General features: G+C 57.6%; 1 protein-coding gene across 1 annotated transcript; it reads left to right on the top strand.

The window, feature by feature from the left end:
- Positions 1-1,141: 1,141 nt before the first annotated feature.
- On the top strand, positions 1,142-5,939 carry RAX (retina and anterior neural fold homeobox). The gene is made up of 3 exons (XM_036418740.2): positions 1,142-1,688; positions 2,005-2,255; positions 5,025-5,939. The coding sequence occupies exons 1-3, from the start codon at positions 1,412-1,414 to the stop codon at positions 5,529-5,531; spliced, it is 1,035 nt and encodes a 344-aa protein (XP_036274633.1). The 5' UTR covers positions 1,142-1,411; the 3' UTR covers positions 5,532-5,939.
- Positions 5,940-9,825: the final 3,886 nt, after the last annotated feature.

Genomic DNA, 9,825 nt, shown 5'->3' on the forward strand with positions numbered 1-9,825 from the left:
GAAGCCTCGAGGGGTCTCCCAAAGGGAAGAAATGCAAGCGGTTACCGTATTTTTCGGACCATAAGACGCACTTTTTCCCCCCCAAGAAGTGGGGGGGGGGGGAAGTCCCTGTGTCTTATGGTCCAAATATAGCCTACACATATACTTTTAAAAAAAGTTTTTTTACTTGCCCGGCTCTGTGTGGTCTCTGTGTGCTTGCCCGGCTCTAAAATGGTTCTAAAAGCTGCTGTTTACTTTACAGGGTTGATTACATGTGTTTATGACTGTGATGTTGGGTTTTAATGCACATAAAATATTTTAGGGCACTATTTGTTTCAGAATCTTTTTTTCTTCATTTCCCTTCTCTAAAAACTGGTGCGTCTTATGGTCTGAAAAACACGGTATATCTGTAACTCCCAGAGAAGTTGGAGGCCTCCCCCACCCCTCAAGGTCCTTCCCAAGTCAGCCTGAGGTTGGGTCCTCTCCTCGGCCTGGGGAATTGGTGGGTGGGGAGAACGCATCCGACTGGGAGCCTTCCAGGCTCCTGCTGGCCAAGGAGCTGGGAGGTCTGGGGCCTGCGGCGCAGATGGTCCCCCCCCCATCCGCCTCCCCCGCCCCCCTTCCCCCCCTCCTCCCCCGGCTTTGGGCCGGAGCTGAGGGAGCCCGAGCACCAGTCGGAGAGAAGCAGTTAACACAGATATACAAAGTAAACCCCAAGCCCGGGCTTCGGACTACGGAACCCCAAGAGGATTGCCGTGGGGGGTACAACGGGGGAGAGAGAGGGGAGATTAAAACAGAAAAGAAGGGCAGACTGACTTCCAACGTCCTGGAGCCAGAAAGCCTTTCCGAGGGTCACCGGGGGCGCTCAGCCCCAGCAGGCAGGAGCCTAGGGAGTGAGGGAGGTGAAGGGGGAGGTGAGTCCCAGGAGGGGGGAAGCCCGAGACCGAGAGGTGAGACCCAGGGCGTCGGGCCCATTGAGGCGAGGCGGGGGGGCACCGACCCACAGACCCGGGTCCCCGGCCTGTCTACCCCCACCGCTGGCCCCGGGGTGTGTTCGGAGTGCCTGAGGGAATAGGAAGATGAGAGGTGCTGCCCCCGCCTGGGCGAGGGTGGGGGTGACTGGGTCGGGAGCCAGAGGGGAGGAGCCGGGGTGAGTGGGCCCGAAGCCTTTAGGCCCCGAAGCCCCAGCTCCTGGGAGTCGCACCTTCGACTCCTGCAGGGACCCAGGCGGCCGCGGGCCGAGCGCCCGTCCCCCTCCAGCGAGCGCAGCTCTGCCGGCGGCGTTGCCTGCCGAGCTTGACCTTCGGTCAGTAGCCATCGGGTGGGACGGCCGCACAAGGGAAAAGCATCGTCTTCGAGCCTCTTCTCTGTCTCCAGTGCAGACGGCGCTGCCCACAGCGCGGGCCGCGTGCTCCCGCCTCCCGCTCTCCCCATGCACCTGCCCGGCTGCGCCCCAGCCATGGCCGACGGCAGCTTCTCGCTCGCCGGCCACCTGCTCCGCAGCCCGGGCGGGGGCACCTCGCGGCTGCACAGCATCGAGGCCATCCTGGGGTTTACCAAGGACGACGGGATCCTCGGCTCCTTCGCAGCGGAGCCGGGCGCCGGGGGCACCAAGGAGCGAGACCAGAGGCCGGGCGCGAGGGCCGCCTGCCCAAAGGCGCCCGCGGGGGGCGCCCCGCCCTGCCCACCGCCCGCCCCGGAGTACGAAGGTGAGTGCGGTGAGTGCGCGCCCGGGCTGCTGCGAGGCCCAGGAAGCCCTGACTTAGAAACGCTGCGGGACAGAGAGCCCGGCCTTAATTTTTATCAAGGCACCTGGGTGCCCGGGTTTCCGATTTGAGTTCAGAGAAAGCTTACGAGCGCCTCACAGCTCTCACCCGGACCGGCCTCCCCTACTCTCCTCCCCACTCTGCACCCGCCCGGTCATCTCGGAGTCCGCAACTGGCGGCCAGTGCCCAAGGGTAGGCGGGGTGGGTCCAGGGAGGCTCCCGGGAGTGTCTCTGACCTTCTGGGGCCCCGCCGCCCCAGGCTCCCGCCCCTACTGCCCCAAGGAGTCCGGGGAGGCGCGGCCGAGCCCAGGGCTGCCCGTCGGACCCGCGGGCGACGCGAACCTGTCGGAGGAGGAGCCGCCGAAAAAGAAGCACCGGAGGAACCGCACCACCTTCACCACGTACCAGCTGCACGAGCTGGAGCGAGCGTTCGAGAAGTCTCATTACCCCGACGTGTACAGCCGCGAGGAGCTGGCGGGCAAGGTCAACCTCCCCGAGGTCCGGGTCCAGGTAAAGCGCCCACGTCGTCCCCGGGAGGGCCCGAGCCCAAGCTGCAGACAATGCTCCCTTGAATTCCCCGGAGCCCACGCATTTGTGATGCCCCTTTTCCCGTTGTCCTTCCTCTGCTGGGCTGGCCAGAGCCCCAAACGGGCGTCACAGGTCTTCTTCCGTGCGCCCCGCGCCGTCCTTGGGGCATTCGGTGCCAGTTCGCGGTTCCCCGTCCCCTTTGCGGTCTCCGTCTTCGGAGCTAAAGAGGGGAATTGGGAACCGCGGGCAAGGACAGCTGTTTAGTCGCAGCCAGGGTGGGGTGTGTGTGGAGGGGTGAGTACTGAGAAGAGAGGGAAGGTAGGCAGCAGCTGAGGGTCTCCAGATTGGGACCCTGCATGCCACCCTAATAACCAGCTGCAATTACCCTGTTTAAAACCCAAAACCCCGTCTTCCTGCGACGAGCCTGGCGCCGCGCAGTTGAAACTTTCCGTGGATTTGTTTAAGGACCTGACTTTTGCTTCTCTGGTGCACATCCAATCAAGCCTCCCTCCGCTGCAGAGGCCTTTTCCTTTTGTTGTAAAGGGGTTTTTGCTTTAATTAAAGCTGAATTATCTTTAATCCCCGATCATTAAAATATTTGAAAGCCTTAAATATTTGCTAGTCATCTGTGAAAAATCTGGGAGGATTTCCAAATTGGGAGAGTTTACAGAGGCCTGAAGGGAGTCACTGGGAACAAGTTTCACTGCTCTGAGAGGCCGGGGAGCTAAATGGGTTGTGTGTGTGTGTGTGTTTGGGGCTTTCAGTCTTGTCTAAAAGTAAAAGGAGACAAGCTCTTGTCGTTGTCTCTTGTGCTCAATTTGAGGGTTTAAAGTAACGAGTCGATGTCCTGGTTTTAAAACATAGTTTTCTAATGTGGCTCAGGATTAAATGGCAAGGTCAGTTCAATTTCTCCTAAATGGGGTCAGTGAGGCTGTGATGGTTTTGTGGGAGCGGTGGGCATATTAGCACCTGCTGTGCAGGGCAGGCGGCTGCCATAGGAAGAGGAAAAGCATCCAGTGAAAGATGGAAAAACAGAGAGCAAAGCCTTCAGTGCCCCTGCGGAACAGAGGCCCGCCCCTCAGGAGCTGCCTTTATACCTGAGGCCACCACTGTCCCACTTTCCTTCCTCACTCCTCACTTGTCCTCTGGCTTGTCCTTCTGGCTTGTCCTCTTGAGAACAGTGTCTGTGACTTCTCTGTGACCACAGGGCCAGCGCAGTGTCCAGAGTTTGGTGTGCTTAATGCCTGGCTAGGATGCAATCAGATGGGAGGGGGCGGGGTGGGGGTGTGTGCTCAGCAGGGTCTCCAGCTGTGTTGAGGCAGCAGTGTAAGAGCTGACTTTCCAGGCCTTTAGCCCTCTAATACAGGATCAATCTGATCACCATAGGTGATATTTTTGGGGGATGGAGTAGGACATCCTGAGAATCGGGACGGGAGGATGGAACCATCACCCAAGCCAGTGTTTCTCTTTTTTCGATTACCTGCAAACATCCCTTTTCTGGGGAACCTCAGATATGTAGGTGAATGTGTTGTAGGAAGGGGCGGAGTACTTACATTTTTTTATTCTTCCTTCACATTACCCCCCCACCCCCCAATCCCAGCCTTACTTGGCTCAAGTGCTGGTGGCTCTTTTCTCAGCCCCCCTGGAGGTGCCCTCCCCACTCCTATGGACTCACAACAGCTTCACCCTCTAAAATATCTAAAGTCACATCTACCCCCATGTCCCTTCATAAATATAACACTGACGCCACCAGTTTGTCCAAAATTCTTTCTAGATTCTCCACTAAGCTAGACCAATTATCTCCAAGAATTGTTTGTTTCTGAGGATGCTAACTATAGTGAAACCCTAAGTGCGCCCTTTCTTGTGATTTTATCAAATCAAGATTGGATATTTCATTGTTAAGAGACCAGACTTCACTCTGGCATGCACTGTCCATATGTAAAGAAGAAAAAAAAAAAAAAGACTTGAACTTATCGAACCCATCTTAGGGTAATATCAGAACTAACTCCATAAAGTAAAAGTAGATATATAATAAACTATTATAATCATCAAAAGTCATTTATAAGAAATATAAGAAATTCTAAATGAATATCAATTAACTAAAAAGAAAAATCTTATCAAAGCAGCAACTCAAATATACTTAGGATAAAACTAACTCACACTTTTCTAATAGTTATCATCACCAGTTATTCGTGGAAATGGCTATATTTTAGCATCCAGTGGTGCCAGTTACAGTGCTTAGAGTATTTGGTTTACATACATATTTATAACAGCGACAAAAGGTAGGTAAAGCACAGAAAGTCTGATGGGGGGTGGGCTACTGAGAGCTGAGCAACACAGGGAGGAAGCAGAGTTTAAAACGCAGTCAGGAGGGGCTGCCAAGAAGAAGGTCACAGAAATGGGTGCGATCTGGATTCCACAGCCCCACGGTCTGATTCCAGGGTTAACTGCACTTTTTTGGGAACAGATACAACTATAGCTATAGGTGAGACAAACAGGGACAAGTGTGGCACCAGGAGACCCAGAGAAAAGAGAGGAGGGAGGGAGGGAGAGACAAAAGGAGCAAGGAAGAGGACCGATAGAGAGATGTGTGTGTGTGAGTGTGTGTGTGTGTGTGTCAGGTGGGGGTGGAAGAAGTAGGTGCGAGATGGTCGCGCCCCAGTTTTACTTGCGGGGCGGGGGGCGGGGGCGGAGAGGAGTGAACTGGCCGGGCTGCAGCTCCACGGCCGGCCGCTGTGCCGCCTTCCGCAGGTGTGGTTCCAGAACCGACGGGCCAAGTGGCGCCGGCAGGAGAAGCTGGAGGTGTCGTCCATGAAGCTGCAGGACTCGCCCCTCCTCTCCTTTAGCCGCTCCCCGCCCTCGGCGGCTCTGGCGCCCCTCGGGGCGGGCTCCGGCGGCGGCGGCGGTGGCGGCGGGGGGCCGGCGGGGGGCGCCCTGCCGTTGGAGTCGTGGCTCGGGCCGCCGCTGCCGGGTGGGGGCGCCACGGCGCTGCAGAGCCTGCCGGGCTTCGGGCCGCCGGCGCAAAGCCTGCCCGCCAGCTACACGCCGCCGCCGCCGCCGCCCTTCCTGAACTCTCAGCCGCTGGGCCCCAGCCTGCAGCCTCTGGCGCCGCCGCCGCCCGCCTACCCCTGCGGGCAGGGCTTCGGGGACAAGTTCCCGCTGGACGAGGCGGACCCGCGCAACAGCAGCATCGCGGCGCTGCGCCTGAAGGCCAAGGAGCACATCCAGGCCATCGCGAAGCCGTGGCAGGCGCTCTAGGGGCGCGGGGACCAAACCGGGCGCCAGGAAACCCTCCAGGAGCCGAAAGCCTGCACCCCTTCCCCCTGGTCCCCCGACGGCCACTCCTTCCCCATGCAGCCTGAAGCTGCAGCCGGCTTGGGGCTTGGGTGCGCGTCTGTTCCAGACTCAGTACGGAGGACTGACCCTCAGGCCGACGGAGGCCCCTTAGCCACCCCAAACCCCAGAGACCCCGCCAGCCTCGATGCTGGAGGGGGAGAAGCGAGCGGCCCGGCCTTGTCCGAGGGACCCAAAGCGCTTGACCTCGGCGGGTCCCTGGCGGCGTGGCAACCCCAGATAATGCAACTGGGAGGGATGGGGGGGGGGGGGGGAAGAAGGGGAGAAATATAGTTTGAAGAATTGTTTGTATAAATAGTTGCAAAGTACTTGAGAAAGTATTGAAAATTAAAGCTTTACTTGTTTTGGTTTGACTCCAGTTAACCGCCCTCGGGACTGCGGTGGTGGGAGGAGGGTGGGGTGTGGATGGGCGTGGGAGAGGGACTGTGGAGTGGGCCGGGGATGGGGGGAGGGGGTCACGGAAAGTGGAAGAGTGCGAGGAATCGGGGCCCCGTGGTACCCTCCGGGCGCGGTGTGCTTCAACAGGCGCTGTGTCCCCACCCCGGACAGTGTCCCCATTCCCAACGCGGCGGGGTCCGTGCCCAGAGCTGTCCCTTCCCTGGCCAGGCAGGGCTCGTGTGAATGCGGGGCGTGGGGGTGTTTGGAGTCTAAGGCTCAGCTGCCTGTGCGCTACCCCCAGAGTCCGGCTGAGGCTGCTACTTTGAAGGAAGGACCCCCCAATGGGAAGCGTCTGCACCACCTTCCCTGGGGGAGAACTGAAGCCCCTGGCGGCCCGGCCTCCCTCGTCCCAGTGCGCCGCGGCCAAGGCCCCTCTCAGAGCATTGTCCAGGTCACCAGGTCGGCGCTAGCCCTGGTATCCAGGGTCCATGACCTCAATCTTCCGAATTCTGAATTCCGGGAGCGACTTTCCCTTTCCTGAGCCCCGTGTCTCTCTCTCTCTCTCTCTCTCTCTCTCTCTCTCTCTCTCTCTCTCTCTCTCTCTCTCTCTCTCTCTCTCTCTCTCTCTCTCTCTCTCTCCTTCCCCCAACTCGCCCCGCACCCTTCCCCCCTCAGCGCTTCCCTTAATCCACGCTGGGAATGTGTCCTGCAGCGCTCTGTGCCCAACGGGAAGGCACGTCCTCGAGGGGCACTGTGAACAGTATCTGCAGTTCTTTTGCACCGACTCTGGGGTAGAGAAGGAACCCGGAGGTCCCTAGGGCTTCAGAAGTTCCCCGGATTCTCTCGGGTAAAGGAGGACCCGGGACTCCCAGGCTGAGAGGCTGTGGTATCCGAAATTGACCCTGGAAGCTGGGCGGCGGGTCCCCTAGGTAGGCTTACACTCGGAAAGATGCTGCCTGAGACTTAGCATCAACCGCCTACGGTCCCTCGTCCCTCGGTGATTAGCACGTTAATTATCACCCAGTCTCCCGTCCTTTCCTAGTCAGAATGAAACCCACTTCTGGGAGGTGGGAAAGATGGAATGAGATCACCTGTCTTTTGTATAAATTGTCAATGACCCTGGCACGAAGCCCTCCGCGTTGTGGGCCGTTTCTCTGATTCCCTCAGCAACCCTGCGCTGCGCTGGGCTCCCTAAAACCTCCTTGGAAGGATGGCTGTTCCGGGCTTGGGGTAGAGGGTGTCATTGCAGAATTCAGGCCTTGCCACGCCCCGGGTTCGAGAGGCTGTGGCATACACAGGGCTGTGTATCCTAAGCTCTTCCTCTGGTATCCTGCACACAGTAGGTTGGTCACTAAGCATTTATTTAATCGGTTATTTCCCCCAAGATATAAGAAGGGATACCTGTGCTTTCGCTCAAAGGATGTTCCTTGGGGAAATGGATGAAGTGGCCCAAGTGATCTCAGCTCTTGGCAAGAAACAATAGGTAAACTCGATGAGTGCATACGTAAATTTCTTTCAGGTTGGCCTGTCCTCTTTCATCCTTTCACACCTAGGAATAATTTATTCAGAGAACTCCCAAATTCACTGCCCTCTCCCTCTGCCTGCCCTCCTTATTCTTATCATAGTCTGGGCCCATCCCCACATCAGCATTTTCTTCACTTTTCTTAGGTTATTTCCACAATTGTTCATTTTGTTTCCTCTCTGCCATTTTTCTTTATATTCTTTTAATATATATATATATATATATATATATATATATATATATCCCCTCGATTTCAGAGAGGAAAGGAGAGGGAGAGAGAGATGGAAACATCAGTGATGAGAGAGAATCATTGATTGTCTGCTTCCTGCACAACCCCTGGGTATGTGCCCCAACCTGAAATAAAACCATGACCTCCTGGTTCATAGGTGTGGCTCAACCACTGCTACACTGGCTGGGCTCTATTATTATTTTTTTTAATCTACATTTTTTTCCACCACCTCCTTCTCTTCCTTTACTATTTAGTTCAGGTTGAGAGTGGATATTCTGCTAAACCATCTCTTTAGGTATCAACAATTTGAGTGATTTCAACTGGATTTCAGGGACAAGTCCTTAGGAAATGATAATAAAATTGCTGAAGGTTAATGATCACTGAAAACTATGTGCCAACAGCCTTCTAAGCTGTTTACATCTATGTGTTGGCTTATCGAAGACTCACAACCACCCTACCAGGAAGATACACTTAGCCCTGTTTTATAAAGGAGGAAGCCGAGGCACAGAGAGGTTGCCCCGTTGGCAGCCTTGTAATCCCTGGAGCTGTAACAACCACAAGCTGGGGCCGTTCCCTCATAGTGCCTGCCCAGGAAACATTTGCTGAATAAGTGCCTTATTTCAGTTCTCAAGAACAGCTCGTTAGACCACCTGGAAACTGAGATCCTGAGCGGTGGGAGTGAGCTGTGAGTGCTTTCCTGAGCCTCTGGTGGAAGGCTGGACCACACCCCAGTCTCAGCGCCCCGCCCCATCCCCAGGGGCGGCCTAGCAGGGCATCTCTAACGTCGGAGATTCCTGCTGCCCGCTGCAGCGGAACTGGTGCAGGTGAGACTGGAAGCCAGACCTTCACTCAGACTGGAGGCGAGAATGGCTCCTGGCAAGGAGCTTTAGAACCCCCAGACCACCCTGCAGTGCTTAGGGCCGCTACTCACACTTAAGACCACAGACATCACCTTGCAGAGGCGCTGGCTTCCAAAACTAGACTGAGCTGGCTCTGATTTGGGGCGGGCACCCGGGACTCCGGGGAAGGGCCTCCCCAGGAAGCCCGCATCGCTTGGGAAATGGTTGAGTCTTCGCAGTGAGCCTGAGGGTCCACGGAAGGGGAACCAGGACCAGTGGCGAGTGGCCTCACGGAGGTTCGGAGAGGAAAGACACAGCGACCCAGATGGAGGCGGGCCTTGATCCAGGCCGACTGGGGTCCAGTCATCTTAGCGGGAGGCTTGGCGACCCTTTCCAGAAGATGACGTCTGATCTGGCCTCGGGAGGCAAGCAGGTGAGTCAGAAGAACGGCTATTTTGGGGGCTCCTAGGGATCCTGTGGGGCGGCACACCCGGCGGGGCGCAAGGAACGAGGGGGCGCACGGGAAGGACGCATCGAATCGGACCGCTGGCGACAGACTGGCGGAGTCAGCGCAGCCCTGGTCCCGCACCCCGACCGATCACCCCGACCGATCGTCCGCCGCGCTCCCCGGGACCCTCCGCTGATCCTGTGGTCCCAGCCTGTGCGGAGCCAGCCACCTGGCTCCCGGCCTCTAGCAGTGACCCCCGAGGCAGTGGGGGAGCTTCAGGTTCGCGATTTCCCCCCCGAGGAGTCTCTTCCTGGTCACCAGGGTGTCTTGTCCGTGGTGCGCACCGCGGCTCCCCGCCTCTGGGGGCATTTTTTTTTTTTTCTCTCCCGCCAGGACTGGGGGCTCCTCTCTCCCGCTCGCTTGTCTCCAGAGCCGCGGGGTCCCAGACGGCCCAGGCCCTCGGCGCTCTCTTCACCGGGTGTCCCGGGGCCCCGCGCCGCAGCTCCAGGCGGGTCCAAGCTGGGCGTCCACCAGGGGGTTCCCGCTCTCGGAACCCCTGCGTGCAAGTGAAAGAGTGATCAAACCAGGGGGGACAGCCCTGCCCGCCCCCGCCCCGCCCTAGTGACCCTGGACCCCCGCGAGTGGAGGGAGGGAGTCCCGATCCTGGTCTCTTGCCTCCAGACGCATCGGTGAATGGACAGTCTTCGCGAAGACCTCAGAGAACCCGCGTGCGGGAAGCGGGGACAAGAGAGACTCCGCTTCCGAGGAGCCCGGTCCCTCCT

This window comes from Pipistrellus kuhlii, unplaced genomic scaffold, assembly GCF_014108245.1.
Source record: "Pipistrellus kuhlii isolate mPipKuh1 unplaced genomic scaffold, mPipKuh1.p scaffold_m20_p_6, whole genome shotgun sequence".
In the NCBI taxonomy this organism is placed as follows: domain Eukaryota; kingdom Metazoa; phylum Chordata; class Mammalia; order Chiroptera; family Vespertilionidae; genus Pipistrellus; species Pipistrellus kuhlii.

What these genes read in the sequence shown, in the direction of transcription:
- RAX (XM_036418740.2), top strand. Translation starts at nt 1,412, where the DNA reads ATGCACCTGCCCGGCTGCGCCCCAGCCATGGCCGACGGCAGCTTCTCG. An exon ending in GCCCGCCCCGGAGTACGAAG is followed by an intron (nt 1,689 to 2,004) that starts GTGAGTGCGGTG and finishes CCGCCGCCCCAG; the next exon opens with GCTCCCGCCCCTACTGCCCC. An exon ending in TCCCCGAGGTCCGGGTCCAG is followed by an intron (nt 2,256 to 5,024) that starts GTAAAGCGCCCA and finishes CGCCTTCCGCAG; the next exon opens with GTGTGGTTCCAGAACCGACG.